General features: G+C 38.3%; 1 protein-coding gene across 2 annotated transcripts in view; it reads left to right on the plus strand.

Annotated features, from left to right (window-relative positions):
• The window catches only part of PRKDC (protein kinase, DNA-activated, catalytic subunit), a 94,706-nt gene that overhangs the window by 4,841 nt on the left and 73,786 nt on the right, over window positions 1-16,079 (plus strand). For both annotated transcript variants that reach the window (XM_075416189.1, XM_075416190.1), the window contains exons 7-23: window positions 667-766; window positions 1,318-1,373; window positions 1,465-1,495; window positions 2,455-2,612; window positions 2,832-2,978; window positions 5,023-5,187; window positions 6,027-6,195; window positions 7,350-7,399; window positions 7,990-8,127; window positions 8,414-8,563; window positions 8,968-9,083; window positions 9,830-9,989; window positions 12,215-12,301; window positions 12,668-12,787; window positions 13,176-13,335; window positions 13,775-13,881; window positions 14,911-15,001. In XM_075416189.1, coding sequence (XP_075272304.1) covers window positions 667-766; window positions 1,318-1,373; window positions 1,465-1,495; window positions 2,455-2,612; window positions 2,832-2,978; window positions 5,023-5,187; window positions 6,027-6,195; window positions 7,350-7,399; window positions 7,990-8,127; window positions 8,414-8,563; window positions 8,968-9,083; window positions 9,830-9,989; window positions 12,215-12,301; window positions 12,668-12,787; window positions 13,176-13,335; window positions 13,775-13,881; window positions 14,911-15,001 — 2,005 coding nt within the window. The remainder of the gene's footprint in view (window positions 1-666; window positions 767-1,317; window positions 1,374-1,464; window positions 1,496-2,454; window positions 2,613-2,831; window positions 2,979-5,022; window positions 5,188-6,026; window positions 6,196-7,349; window positions 7,400-7,989; window positions 8,128-8,413; window positions 8,564-8,967; window positions 9,084-9,829; window positions 9,990-12,214; window positions 12,302-12,667; window positions 12,788-13,175; window positions 13,336-13,774; window positions 13,882-14,910; window positions 15,002-16,079) is intronic.

Raw genomic sequence — 16,079 nt, forward strand, 5'->3', positions numbered from 1 at the left:
TTTCAGACGCTTGTATTGCTTTGGATTTTTTTCCTTTCATGTGTGTAGTGCTGTATGTTGGAATACTATTCTAACTAGTACAGTTTGTGGAGTTCTAACTGGGAAATCATGACTACTTCTTAAGGATTGTTGAAGTTTGCATTCTCTGCTTCTGAGAAACTTTCAAAGTAAAAATTTAAGGCCATCAGTGACAACGCATTAACCAATTAACTGCAAGAGAAGGTGGCATGTAATGATCATTGCAGTAGTGTCCAATAAAAGTTGTCTTGCCATGCACTGGTGGCTTCTGATTTGATCTCTACTAGCTGCAAAGTCCTTGCACGTCAACTAAATATCACAGTTCTGCTGAACTTTACTTTTCTGGATTCTGCACTTTTAAGACATTTGTGTGTGCTATCTAAGTTTTGCTATGGTTGGTTGTGGTGGAAGGTATTTCATGCTTTTCGAAGGATTTCTTATGCTTCTGTAGTTAAACTCCCTCCCAAATCATGTGAAACTTCTAAGTAGGGGATGTTTCTCTGGGCTTGTGTTCATAAAGGTGGGTGCTGACATAACTGTATTAAGTTGGAATGTGTTATTTTGTCTACACTTCTAGGAACTGGGAAGCCTTGGTGTAAATTTATCTTAGTTTAAGGATAATATTTTTTTCAATTCCCACTCTTTTAGATGACATCAGCTACAAGGGGACCCAAACTAACTGTTGTAGCAGGATGTCTGAGGGGACTGGTTGCACTTATGTACAACTTTACCAAATCTGTGGATGAAGGTACGTTCTATTTCTATGTGAAAGACAGTTATACAATTTGCTGTATTTTAATCATTATACAGCCACCAAGCGGCACCATTTCTCATAGTGAACTCGGAATTAAAATTTCCTCACTGGTACCATCACTGGTAGATGATTTATACAAAAGCAAGACCTATCCAGTTACACGGTCCTTGTAGTCTATCTTTGTGTGGAGCGGCTTCATCAGTGTGTTCCTGTACGTCAATGTTTGAAGTGCTGTTTTCTAACCAGAGATGGGGCAGCTGTGAGAGCCACATTGAAGCTGGAATGCAGCTTATACAGAGATGTGTTTCCCTTAGAAGAGGCATGTCTGTTGAAACATGGGTATTCAGAAAAATCAAAGAGTATAGATGTACTTTTTTTTTTTTCAAATTTAAAAGTGTTTCAGGAAGAAGCGTCTCTGCCTCTTAAAATGAGGTGTGTAAGGCTTTCCAGTATTGCTTCTTCGTGCCAAGCTCTGGAGAAAAATATATTTGTCTTTACCTCTTGCGTGTCAGTAACGAAATACCCCTTACTGGATTGTTTCACAGATCCTCAGACTGCAAAGGAGATTTTTGATTTTGCAGTGAAGGCAATCAACCCACAGGTAAATCCGCCACGCGCTAATTGTTCCACATAAATGAATTAGCCCTGATGAAGAAGAAATGACATATGACAAACCTTTTCTGATATTACAGGTTGACCAGAAGCGATATGCGGTACAGCTAGGTGAGATTGTAAATTATTTCAGTTCATGCTGAGGTGGATACCATACATACAATGGTGTCTTCTGTCTGGAGTTGTTTATTCTCTACTGACTGTCTTTGGTCTTCTAAGCTGATTGGGGAGCAAAGCTGGTGTACTTTAAGTTGCAATCTGAAGAGTTAAACATGTGTTTGGTTAAACTAAGCAAGGTTTAGTCAGCTTGTGAACAGCAGCGTTACCCTTGATGCCATCTGCCCTTTTGGAGTAGTACAAAACCCTGGTATGAGAACGGAATCATGGTAGGAGTAGAAATAAGAGTAATGTAGCAAATTAGGAGAAAAGACGGTGGATTGGGTTAAAGGAAAAAAAAAAAGAAAGAGAAGGGGAATTTCACTGGAAGAAGGAGAAAGAAATTTGAAACAAATGTAGTTCATGAAGAGAATGAGAACTTGGCCTGTGAAATGTGAGTGGCTTATGTAGAAATTGCAAAAATGCAAAGTTTGAGTGCTAGGCCCAAGGCAAATGTGAAAGGCAAAACCCACTTTAAAGGTAGTTTGGGAAAACAAAATTCATTCATTAGGGATCTTGAAATTTAATTTATGCTTATATTTGGGATTGTGAAATTGCCTATATTCTGAACTGGCTATTTGTCTGCATGGCAGTTTGGTGGAGGAGGGGACTTGGGCCTATGTCCTGACCACAGAAACCAAATCCTCGTGAATTGTGCAATCAAGTTTTATTATTTGTAGCCTGTACAGTCTCCTTCTTTTTCACTGTTAATATAAATTACTTCAGAACACTGCTGTGCTTTCCATAATTGCATACATTAAAAAAGAGGATTTTGGAGGGTTGTTTTCATGCTTAAGTTCAGTCATGGTAGGTGTACCTACCTAAAGTCCTAATGTGGACTTTTATAGTCTGATCGGTTTCTGCAAAGTGGAATATAAATCTGTGTTTCAGTGAGAATTGTTTTTAAATTGCAGCTGGTTTACAGTTGTTCAGCTGGCATGCTGCTCAGTTTGGTACCTTACTGCTAGACAACTATGTCTCCCTCTTTGAAGCAATGTGTAAATGGTGTGGCCACACAAATCAGGAGCTGAAGAAAGCCAGTCATTCTGCACTAGATTCATTCCTCAAGCAGGTACTGTATCTTCACTGGCATCTCTGAGACTAAAGCAAAGTCAAATTTCTTGAAATAGTGGGGATATTTGGTGCTTGGAAGGTCAGTAAGTTTGTTTAACAAATAATTATTTTGTTTGAAGTGCTTTGTATTATGACTTGTCTTCTAAAATTTATTGCCATTTTCTGTGGCTTTTCTCACATTCCTAGAAATCTTGAAACTTTTTTATTTGTTGTACAGGTTTCTTTGATGGTAGCTAAGGATGCAGAGCTACACAAGAGCACCTTGCAGTTCTTCATGGAGCAGTTCTATGGAATCATCAGAAGGATGGATTCGAGCAACAAAGAGCTGTCCATTGCCATTCGCGGATATGGGCTTTTTGCAGCAGTATGTGCAGGAAATGTACTCTGATAAAGGAACATACTGGATGGTTTTAAAGCTAGGACTCATACTATTCATTTTACAATTTTACGCAGTTTGTTATATAGGGAATGCAACTGTTTGTGGATTAAGTGTTGAACTTAACTATAAAAAGCTTTGTGGTTGATAATTATTATTTTTGCGGGAGCACTTGCAGCATTGAGGGTTGCAGTTACTTCTCCTTGTGCAGTAGTTCTGAAGTGGAAAAACAGGGGCTTTGTATACAGCTGTCACAAAACTTTGGGATGTGCTTAATCACTTAGGTACAGACGGTACCTCGTTAGCTCTGTGTTTCACATGATAGAATCCAGACCAGCTCTGCTCTGGAAGCAGTTCAGATGTGCTTCCTACAGAGCAGGAATCTCAGTCAGAACACTCAAAATGCACTGCTGACTGCAAGACACTGGGAAGTAATCTGTGAAACAACTGCAAATTAAAAAAATGAGACCATGCTTATATACTTATGTGGAGGGCAGATATATTTGTCAGGAAGCACCATTCAGAACCAGCTTCCAATTTTTGCCAGCAGTCAGTTAAAATAGGAATATGAAAGTAAAGTTAAAGTTCTGTAAAGAAAGGGTGGTGTTTATGTATCCACAGCCTATGTGCTTGGTGGTGGTACCCCCACTCTTGTATACCAAAATTCTAGACGTTCCTTTTTTTTTTTTTTCTCTTCCTCTCTCTCAAACCAAAGATTAGGTGACATAATCTCAAAGGTTATTTAGAGAAGGTTAGGAAATTTGATAGAATGGTTACAGCTGAGTCCTTTCCATTTTGTTGCGCAGAGTGCATTTGTTTTGTAGAATTTTCGGTGTGCTTTATTCAAGCCTAGTCTTCCTCGTCTATGATATGAGCTAGAAAGGAGTTGCGTTAAAGGTATTGTTTCCAGAAAAAATTAAATATTTCAAATTACTGAATCGAAAGAACCTTGTTAAAAATATATGTTACGGAACACGAGTTGTTAATTAAAATTGCATACTGTAAATATGGACAAATATGTTAAGACACATTAGTAGTTATTAGCCTGCTTAGACTAAATCTTGGCCAAGCATCACCTAGTAGATTGTGGGGAAGCCAAGTCTTGCTGCTACTCCAAGTAGTGGCCTTAGCCTGAACACAAGTTCGATGATTCATTCAGTTTCAAGGCAGAATGTTTTAATGATTAGACAGTAAAAGAAATAAAGTAGTACTTGCAGTGCTACAAATAATAAATGGATAGTCGTAATTTTGTCAGCATGTTTTTAGACGGACTAGATTCAAGGTTTAGCCTAACTCTTGTATTCTGTCATTACCTTAATCAGTCCATTCTTTTTCCATGGTCAGTTCCCTGCTACAGTTCTTGGTTGTGACCTGGTTGCTGGTTCCTTTTCCACAAAGACTGCTTTTTGACCTAGCTCATGCTAAGTACTGCCATTTACAAATCATTCTGTAGAAATATGTAAGCATTACTACATACTCTGTAGTACAGTTTGGGATGCTTTCTGCTTTTTCATTAGTTTAGGAGTAGTCTTTATCCTCTGTTTGTACAGATCCCAGCAAAACAAAAGTTCAGAATTTGGGCTGCTGGGTTAAATGTTAAATAGTAGTAGCCTGTGAATGATAATTTGCTAAGCCACATTAAGGTAAGCCACTTACTACTTTGATGCAGCTAGGTCAAAGTATAAGTGAATATTAGCATCCATAATGCCATATTTAAGATATTTACAGGCTAACTCCATCCTTTTCAGGCTGGACTTGAAATCATGTCACTGAAAGTTCAAGAACTCTTAGAGTAAATTACACTGCATCAGTGAACTATTATTTTAATTCATTGCAGGTACCATGTTTCTCATACATGTAGCAAGGAGAAGTCTTAAAGTTAGTTTATTCACAGGTATTGAGTTCCTGAAAAATTTTAAAAGATTATTCTTACTGTGGTTCAGTGAAGACTTGGCTGGGTTTTAGTGCTACAGTATGTGTTTGCTTGACTGTAAGAAGTTGCTGAATCAGTATTTTGTTTTCTCTCTGGAAGCCCTGTAAAGCTATACATTCTAAGGATGTTGATGACATGTACATTGAGCTTCTTCAGCGTTGTAAGCAAATGTACCTCACAGAAGCAGAAACAATAGATGACCATCTGTATCAGCTACCAAGTTTCCTCCAGTCCATTGCAAGTGTGATATTCCATATAGATACAGTAAGTGGAGTATTTGAAGTACCAGTCAATTTTTTTCATATGCAGCTATGGGTGTATAAGGAGGTAGTAGCTGTGAACTTAGCTATGACAGAATGTATTTCTTTATCTGAAATACAATAACATTTAGCTCCTAGGGGATGAGAAGAATATCAGGAGAATACTTTATTGGATTTTATTTGAATTAAGAAAATGTATGTAATATACTAAATAAAATGCTACAGTGCTTTGTAATGAAAACCATGATAGCCAGATATAAATAGGTTTTTATTTATTTGGACCTAGCCTTACCTTTCCCTTTATGTGTTTATACCACTCTTGTTACTGCTTTTTCTTTTGGTACTGATACTTAGCATGTTCTTTGAGGCTGATAGTTTGATTTTCCTCTGATGCTATGCCGTCTGTGTTCTAGTGAGGTCTTTCTGGATCCTAGCTGGAGCTGGGAACTAAGATTGGGGCAGAAAAGAGACTTTCACTTGCATTCTGTGTTCAGATTGTGAAGTATGAACAGATTATACTGCTTTGTTATTATTGTTTAGTTAAATTGGTACTTTTCTAAGAAGCTTAAGACTTGTTCCACCAAAGCGCGAATCTATTCAGGAGCTACTTTCTATAATGTGTTCCAGGAAATTTTCTTACTGTGTTTGTTTTGTGTGTTTTTTGGGGTTTTTTGTGTCTAAGATGAATTCACTTGCTAAGTCTTCTGTTGTTCCCAGAGCAGGTCAAGATGTAAACCCTTGTAACAAAGTATCTGCTGAAATAATTCAGCATAATTCTTCACATTGATACTAAGGTATAATCATTGTCTTAGCGTGATGGTGTTTTGTTTTTATTTCTTCTAGATTCCTGAAGTATACACTCCAGTTCTTGAACACCTAGTTGTGCTGCAAATCAATAGCTTTCCACAATACAGTGAAAAAATGCAGTTAGTCTGTTGCAGATCTATAATAAAGGTATTTCTAGCCCTCTCAGGAAAAGGTCCAGTTCTCTGGAGCTTTATTAGCACTGTGGGTGAGTCAGTGATATATAACTTTGTGGTGTTTTGGGGGGGACTTGTATTTTTTTGGTTTGGGGTTTTTTCCATTAAATTGATTAACTGGTTTTAAGAGAGACATGTGGAATAGCTGTTTTGGGACAAAAATGATGCTTTTCCTGTCCTCTGATAATGGAGGTTTAGGGTTCTTGTGTTATTTTTCAATATCCATTGTTAAATCACTTAAAGAATACATTTAACAGCTGTTTTGGATGGCAGAATGGCTATCATCAAGGACAGGAGAATGTAATTTTGTTCCAAGGTCAGGTTGGATGGGGCTCTGAACAACCTAATCTAGTGGTAGATGCCCCTGCTCACTGCAGGGAAGACTGGACTGGGTGAACTTTAAAGCTTGCTCCCAAACCAAATTACTCTATGATAATCTGTTTAAACACCAGACTTACATTCCTACTCTGAAGGATTGTGTGAGAAAGGGATTTCACAGAAAAATGTACAAAAATCTGTTCAATACCCTTTCAGTTATTCCTACAAAGTACCACAGAAAGTAGGGTGAGTGTCATCTCTATTAGAAATGCAATGTTTTTATGCTCTGGAATTTGTACATAGTAAAAATGATGCAGTTAGTTGGATACAATCCTGCAAATGTAATAATGAATGTGTCAGCATCGGTAGCTGACAATTGTAGTAGCCTCCAGCATGCTCATATTTCACTATAATGATTTTCAGAAACTACTTTTAATTTCTTTCAGTTATTTACGGTGACTTTTCTTTACTGCTGTGGAATTTTCGTTGTTTACCATGTTCCTGATTTGAGATGTGGTGCACTCAAGCACCATGCTGGAATGGAGATCTTAAGTCCGTGTCTGTGAGAGTCATTGGGAGTTTGCCTTTTTCAGTATGGGCATTCACACTCAGGAAATAATCAAAGCAGTATTGAGAAAAAGTAGTAAGAAGCAAGTTCAAAATTGATTCCCTATGAAACATTCTAGAGTTATGGCTCTGGTTTTGGCTGTGATTGTCCTTAAAGAAAAACCGTGTGTTATTTTGCCTCTCCCTCATCTTGGCAGGATGTAGAAAATAGAAGACTGATTTAATTAATTGCTAACATAATGAGTGATATGGATTCTGTGCGTTTTTAAGACTGTTCAGGCAAATTTTTTTGTTGTTTCAGTGCATCAGGGATTAATCAGAATCTTCTCTAAGCCAATCACAGTTTCAAAGGTAAAACATACTTTAAACATACTTATTTCATCTAGCTTCCTAGAGTATACATTCTAGTTCTTGAAGATCCAGCCCAGTAAAGAGGGGAAGGCACAAAGAAGCAAAAATATTTACCATCAATTTTGAATTTTGACTCAGTTCTCTGGTCTCAAGATCTGCTCAGTGCAATGAGGATGTGCCTCTTGTGCTGAATGAAAAAAATAACAGGAAATAGACTTTTGTTCTCTGCAGTTGTTTGCTGAGGTTGTCTGTAACAAAGTAGGTTGTACTTAAGGTCATCTGTGTTCTGTCTGGGTTAACAAATTTTGGACATTTAAAAAGTTTTACTGAAGGTTTGCGTTAAGGGAGGATTTTAAAGCTTTTTAATCCTGAGCAGCAGGATAATTATAATAGATTTTCTCAAATAACTGACCACCAGAAGGAGAAAAGCTTTAGAGGTTTTTGAAAGGAGCTGGGGTTTTGTGCTCTTTTCAGGTTGATTAAATGAGAAAGGTAAACATTTCATGGTTTTACCTGCAGAAGAAAGTTTACGTTGTGTTTTGGCTTGAGTCAGGTATGCAGTGCTTCTGAAAAATATTGTTTCCTTTCAGGATTTCTTTGGAAAAGAGACTTCTGGATCGGAAGACTCACGTGAAGCTGGAGAGGCTGGGACAGGGAGATGGAAAGTACCGACGTATAAGGACTATCTGTATCTCTTTAGAAGTCTACTGAACTGTGACACAATGAAGGTAAAAACATAGTTAACATGGAAATACAAAAGGAAAAGTAATCCTGAGGCTTGTCACTGCTTTTCTAACCCTAGACTTTTTCCAAATGCCATGCTGTAAAAGAGCTGTTTCCTGGATTTGGTTGGATTTTGTGGCTGGTAAATGAATTAAACAGGGGTGAATTTAGGCTTCCATAGCTGAGGAATGTCTAAAGCCAAGTTCTCCGAATCGTTCAAGTTTTGGTTTGTAAATTCAAGAGATAATTCTCACTGGTGTTTTCAAATGTGGACGTTTTCTTCCTACAAAGGAATGTGGTTTTGAAGATGAAAACTTTCTTACCGAAAATTCGCCGCTGCAGTCCTTGAGTCACTTGATATATGATGAACTCATAAAATCTATTTTGAAGATTATTGAGAAGTTGGATCTGACTGTTGAGAAACTGGATGTCAATGAACAGGTGAGACTGACGACTTGTCCGTTAACTTCTGCTGTTGTAGGGGAATCAAAATCACATTCCCTTTTTTGTTTTCATTATGCTTGTATACCTCCTCACAGTGTTGTTGAAGTAACATTCATACGAGTCAAAATGTTTGACTTCATATTTCTGGATATTGCATTGCAGTGTTAGGAGATGGGAACATCAGAATTGGAAGAAGTTCGCAGAATCTGTCATGCCTACTCTGGGATCTAGTGGTTTTCATTTTTCTGCTTGCTTTATCCTTATGAGCAAGCAATCCATATTATTTCTTTGAATTATTGATGTGCCAATTGCTGGTCATTTTTCTGTGTCAGACTACAAAGGTGTAAATGCTTTCTGTGTTATCACAGATCCAGTGTTCTTGCTTCAATATTTGTTTTCAGGATGAAAGTGAAACTGACAGGGCTTTGGTTGGGCCTAGTTCTGACCCTGCTTCAAACCTTCAGCCAGCGAAACCAACAGACTTCATTGCCTTTATAAATCTAGTGGAATTCTGCAGGTATTCATATGTTTTCATGTAATTTGGAAGTTACAAAGCGGTTAGAAGCAATTTAAAAGTGAGATTTATGTAAGGTGCCTGTTTCTGACTTGTGACAATTTCAGAATGCTCAAGCCGGTTAGCAGGGAGACAGTAAGTGTGTTTCAGACATCTGGGTCACACGTATAGAATCATTAAGGTTGGAAAAGACCTCTAAGATCAAGTCCAACCATCAAAACATCCTAGCTCATCAGCTCGGATTTTTAAAGGGTACATGAGACAACTAAGCAGCTTTCATTATTTGGGCATAATTGTCTTTCAGTAGATGCTTTTAGTAGATACTTTTAGTATTATGCTGACCGTATATACCAAAGACTTCAGAGACAAGAAATACAGTCTTCATAACGTAGTGTGGGGCGTTAAATGAAAGGTACAGCATTGTTTGCCTGTGAAGGTCCATTTGATTTCCCCTAGCAATACTGGAGTCTCAGTAATGAAATCTGCTGCATAAGTAAGTTTAATAGCAAGATGTAATGAGTAAGAAATGGCTTTGCACTATAAACCAAAATAAAAATCTTCCTATGCTTGCCTCAGAAGGCAGCATGTAATTATTCCCTCATCGTCTTTGGAGCTGCTTTGTTATAGCAATACTTCTCTTTCTTGTAGTGACTTCAAAGTTTGAAGAGAAAAAAAAAAAAAACCACACAAATATTTTATTCCATTTCTTCCCTCTAACCCCCTTCATGTTTTCTATGCATCTGTTTTAGAGAGATACTTCCAGACAAGCATGTTGAATACTTTAAACCTTGGGTGTATTCCTTTGGTTATGAGCTTATTATACATTCAACAAGACTACCTCTTATTAGTGGATTCTACAAGTTGCTTTCTGTTACTATGAAAATTGCCAAGAAAATAAAATACTTTGAGGTAAGATCCCTTTTCCCAACAGAGGGGTAACATGTTGTATTAATGGTGGTGCGGTTCCTTATATATAGTCTTTTATGCACTATGGGAAATAGTTCATTGACGCTGTTACCCAGTTGTTTCATATGTTTTCAGTATCCTGTGCATCCATAATTACAAGCACATAAGCACATGCAAAGTTAAAATTTAGACTAGAAGTCCTGTTCTTGAAGAGACGCCATACATGTGTAATGCTCTTTCCAAAATCCTGGGGCTGGATGAACAGAGGGATGGGAAATACCCTTGCAGTACAGACAGTACAGAAGATAGCTGGGTTATCAGAAACAGCCTAGCCAGAACAGCAGAGACGTGTATGGGTCAATTACTCAATTTCTGGGGTGTACTTGTATTCCATTCACTGATTTCCACAAGAAATACCATGCGCCGTTTGTGGTATGAAGCTATTGTAAAGTGATGCTGTGTCATCCTGTTGTGTGTGTAGCACACCTCAGCCCAGAACTATCCCTGCCACAGCTGGGGATGGCACCAAGTGAAGCAAATTTGGGAACTCATTGGTACAGATGCGTGCACTGTAGATGTTAGGAATTGCCTTTTTCATACTCCACCTTCATTCTTGTTACTCAGGCATCCACTATTAGGGATTTTTTTTTTTTTTTCTTTTATGGTTTGTTAGATGGGAGGGCAAGGAGAAAATTAAGCCATAGAGAAGTTATTTTTCAGTACTATATGTCTTGCTTATTTTGGGTAATACTAAGTGTATTCCAAAAAGCTGACTCTCAGTGCACAGTACTAATGTTAGTTTCTAAGCGCTGAGAGAACAAATGTATATGTCAGGTTTTCAGATACCAATTTCATATTGGACAGCATTGTATTTCATATTGGACAGGCAAGTCCTGCCTCACCAACCTAGTGGCTTTCTATGATGGTGTAACAGCAAGGGTGGACAAGGGAAAACCTATGGATGTCATCTATCTGGATTTTTGTAAAGCCTTTGACACGGTCCCCCACAACATCCTTCTCTCTAAATTGGAGACCCATGGATTTGATGGGTGGACCGTTCGGTGGATAAGGAATTGGTTGGATGGTCACAGCCAAAGGGTAGTGGTCAACGGCTCAATGTCCAGATGGAGACCAGTGACGAGTGGAGTCCCTCAGGGGTCCGTACTGGGACCGGTGCTGTTCAATATATTTGTCAATGACATGGACAGCGACATCGAGTGCACTCTCAGCAAGTTTGCAGATGGCACCAAGTTGAGTGGTACGGTTGAGACACCAGAAGGACGGGAAGCCATCCAGAGGGACCTGGACAAGCTGGAGAGGTGGGCCTGTGTGAACCTCATGAGGTTCAACAAGGCCAAGTGCAAGGTCCTACACCTGGGTCGGGGTAATCCCCGCTATCAGTACAGGCTGGGGGATGAAAGGATCGAGAGCAGCCCTGCTGAGAGGGACTTGGGGGTACTGATAGACGAAAGGCTGGACATGAGCCGGCAATGTGCGCTGGCAGCCCAGAGGGCCAACCGTGTCCTGGGCTGCATCAAGAGAAGCATGGCCAGCAGGTCGAGAGAGGTGATTCTGCCCCTCTACTCTGCTCTGGTGAGACCTCACCTGGAGTACTGCGTTCAGCTCTGGAGCCCTCAGCACAAGAAGGACATGGAACTGTTGGAGCGGGTCCAAAGGAGGGCTACAAAAATGATCCGAGGGCTGGAGCACCTCTCCTATGAGGACAGGCTGAGAGAGTTGGGCTTGTTCAGCCTGGAGAAGAGAAGGCTGCGGGGAGACCTGATTGCAGGGGACCTGCGGGGAGCCTTTCAGTACTTAAAGGGAGCCTATAGGAAAGATGGGGACAATCTTTTTAGTAGAGACAGCAGTGACAGGACGAGGGGTAATGGTTTTAAACTAAAACAGGGTAGGTTTAGGCTGGATATAAGGAAGAAATTCTTTACAATGAGGGTGGTGAAACACTGGAACGGGTTGCCCAGAGAGGTAGTGGAGGCCCCATCCCTGGAAACATTCAAGACCAGCTTGGACAGGGCTCTGATCAACCTGATCTAGTTAGTGGTGTCCCTGCTCTCTGCGGGGGGGTTGGACTAGATGACCTCTAGGGGTCCCTTCCAACCCAAAACTTTCTATGATTCTATGATTCTATGATTTGAGTTCAGCTTGTGCTTCGTATTTGTACTGTGTACTACATTTTTTAATACCATTGACTTGTGGTTTCTGTTTGGTAGGGCGTCAGTCCAAAGAGTCTCAAAAAATGTCCTGAAGACCCAGAACAGAGGTCTTGCTTTGCATTGTTTGTAAAGTTTGGAAAAGAGGTAAGTTACTTTGCTGGCTAACTTTCTTAGTCTGCATGTAAGCATAAATGACTCAATCAAAATTACATCTTTTGGGAAGTTATACATATATGGTAGAAGTATTACAACTGTTTGAATTATGCAACATAGTGGGGTTTTTCTCACCATTTTTTACTTAGTGTTGGAAGAGGCGCTTTGGTCACTTCTTTCTCAAATGTACATCAATAAGTGTATAAATGTGCATTAAATACTTCTTGGTAACCATCTACAGGTGAATGAGATTCCAGTATTGATTTTGAATTGTTTGTTTTACCTGGGTCTTGATATACTTAAATCAAGATCTTACAAGGTTTAGGATTGTTCTTGACCTATTTATCTGAATTTTAGGTTACAGCAAAAATGAAACAATATAAAGATGAGTTGTTAGCATCCTGTCTCAATTTTTTGCTCTCCTTACCACATGACATCATCATGCTTGATATCACAGCCTATATTCCCGCACTGCAGGTGGGTCCAAGTGACGTACAACTAAAACTTTTTTTTTTTCCTGAAACACAAGAATTCTGGAGCAAAGTTAGTATCCCATTGAGTAAGAATGATAACTGTTAAGCTTTGCACTGTCTTCAGTGAGATAGAATATTTCACTTTTTGGATAAACAAGTAAATTGTCAGAATTTGCTTTTGCACTAAGCTGACTCTGTTAGTGCCTATGCTGCAATTTGGTATATATCTCCTGTGGTGATGCTGAGTGAGATCTTAAGCAGACAGAAATTGTTAAGATGGAAGATGTATTGTATGCGAAATGCTTTCAAATATGGGTTGGGTTTTTTTTTAACCTTTAAATAATAGTAGTCAATAAAAATGCAAGACTAATGGTTTTACATTTGACATGTAGAATGCATTTAAGCTGGGCCTTAGCTGTACCCCAATGGCTGATCTGGGACTGGATGCTTTGGAAGACTGGTCAGCTCACATCCCCAGACAAATAATGCAACCTTACTACAAGGATGTTCTACCTCTTCTTGATGGTTATTTGAAAAACTCTACTTCTACAGGTACATACAGGCAATGAATTTTTAGTTGAGGGAGAGGAAAACGGTTTTTGCGTAGTTACACCTAGAATTATGAATGTGGCATACTTTTTGTCTACATTGTGTGTTTCTTGTGGTTGCAACAATGTTATTTCTGTTACAGCCCAAAATTTACCTTTTTCTTAAACTAGCATTTATTTACTACTACCAAACAATCATTAACTGTAGCCATTTTATATGACACTTCTCTGTGATTTGTCCTTTGTATCCTTAAATCAGCTTAGTTTTCACTAATAGAGACTTATTTTGCCTAATAAAGATTTAAAATGAAAGAATAATTGTCATATCCTTAAAATAGAAACAAGGGTAAAAGAGGGTGGATTTTTTTAAAGAAACTGTGAGTAGGTGCGTGAAGTGCAGCTACAATAAACTAATATTAATATGCTGCTTTTTTATTCATCAGTTGAATCCGAGAATAACTGGGAAGTAAGGAAACTTTCTCGAGCAGCCCAGAAGGGATTTAATAAGGTTGTGATACAGCGTTTAAGAAAAGCAAAGACTTTTTCATTGGTAAGAACGCTGTTTCTTTTTAAAGTTAAATGTGAGTTAATCACTTCCCGCTGTTTCCCTTCCTTTCTTGCATACATAACTTTTTTCTGAGGGTTATTTCTACATTAGATCAGTTCAATGAAACCTGTTCTACAACGTGGCTCAAAAAGCTGTTGCATCAGCACAGTTGGAAAATTGTCATACTCTAGTGTGAGAATGGGAACGGAGCAGGAAAGTGAACTGAAGGAATCTTGTAAGTCAGCATCACTGCTGGACTAATATATTGTTGAAACAAGAATTTAACTCCTAAACCTAGAATTAGGTCCCAGCTTAGCAGTGTTGCGGTGTGCAAATACAATTTTGTGAATGTGTAACGTTTTTAGACCTTTTTTTGAGTTGTCTTTTGGATAGGTTCACAGTCTTAGAAGTCAAACGTACGATCATTTTGACCAGTGACTTCTCAAGTAGTTCAAAATAAGTGTAGTTTTAGTTGTATATTCCAGTGTTCAAACTAGCTTGGAATAAACCTGTTTTAGATGTGAAGCTAATACTTACTCATATATGTATAGAACTCTTTTCAACCTAATGGTCTTTAAACAAAATGAGTGAATTTTATATCCCATACCGGCTGATTATGAAAATCAGCTGACTGCTTACATAAAGATACAGATTCTAAACTTTGAGTTCTGGGATTAAAGCAAAGTAAAAGAGTAATTTTTACTTCAGATTTATTTCCACTTTTTAGACTATTACAGCATTCTGCAGGTATTTGTTATCTGCGATGATAAAATGTTAACCTTTACTTCAGAAACAGCAATTCAAAGCCCATAAAATGTGATGAGAATGCTTTCCAGTCTTCCTCTCTTTTGCTTATTGAACCAAAACTGTTCTCCTCTTTGATGTGGTTGTCCTCCCCACAAGTTCTTCATTTTACCTTCTTCATCCATATGTTAGTAAGAGACTTAAAACCGTGATGTACTGTGTAAGCTAAGTTACTTATGCATAGGAATAACTCCTCCTTCACTAATATAAATCAGTTGGATTATTTAGGATGACAGTCCCTCCTTGGAAGCAGTAAGGACTAGAGTGGCACGCCTTCTTGGATCTTTGGGAGGGCAGATCAACCACAACTTAATTACAGGTGAGTGTCCCGTCCATGTAAAAAAAAATATTTACATGCCTCTACTGTCTTTTGAAAGTTGATTTCAGTGAGGTCTCAACATCATTTTATGAGAGTGCATGAGCTTTTCAAGGAAAGCTATTTTTTGTTGGTCTTGTTTAAACAAAATTGCTTTTATTCAGTTCTGGAGTTTAGGAGAGCAAAGTATTCATTGACTTACTATGGAATGCAGAAAGTGTGTAGAAAAACTTCAGTTAAATGCAAAAAGTGTATGGATCTGAGTATATGTATTTACTTATTCACACCCCCCTTTGCCCTCTGGTTGCAAAGCTATTTTAAAACTTTGTGCCAGTCTAACTCCTCAGTACTTGTTTCCCCCTTTTCACTACAATTCTCACTTAATCTGGTTTTGCAGAACTGCAGCCAGTGAATTGCCTAAGTCTCGGCAAGCTTACTTCTCCACTAGAGAGTTTAAGGTGCACTATGCCTTTAGTGTGTCCAAGTAGTAGAGCTCCATAAGAGTGCCTCCTCAAAAAAAAAAAGTTTTTCTGCTCTTCTCTGTTCAGTCTGTGAATAAGCTTTATAATTTAATTATTAAATATCATAACATCTAATTAAAACAAAAATGGAAAATTATAGTGTAAGCACCTGACCATGAACTTCAAGGGAGAAATACAGTGCAAAATTTAGTCAGTCTAAAAACTAATCTAGTTGTATAGAAGTTTTGTTCCTTTCTTTTAGTGCTTACATTTGTTTTTTTCTGCATTTACAACCTGTTTTCTTCTTGCCAAGTACTTCTCTGTTGTTTATTCAGAAATACTGTGGGAAAGTAGCATTATTCCCTTGAAATTAAAGTGTGGTCAGACTTTGTTAACCAAACTAACAAATATGGGACTATAGGGAGAGAGGAGTTAGTACGGCAGTTTTCCTTGGAGGATATAGCCACAAATGTAGTCGTTTTCTATGCAACTGCAGGAGTGTCTATGTTGGATCTTCCTGTCTGATTGTTTAGAACAGTAGAAGACAACAATAGTGTATTGTACGTCTTAAAGAAGTATTTTAGATCAAGTGTGATTCAATGTCTTCTGGGTTTTTAATT

Source organism: Opisthocomus hoazin, chromosome 3 (genome assembly GCF_030867145.1).
Source record: "Opisthocomus hoazin isolate bOpiHoa1 chromosome 3, bOpiHoa1.hap1, whole genome shotgun sequence".
In the NCBI taxonomy this organism is placed as follows: domain Eukaryota; kingdom Metazoa; phylum Chordata; class Aves; order Opisthocomiformes; family Opisthocomidae; genus Opisthocomus; species Opisthocomus hoazin.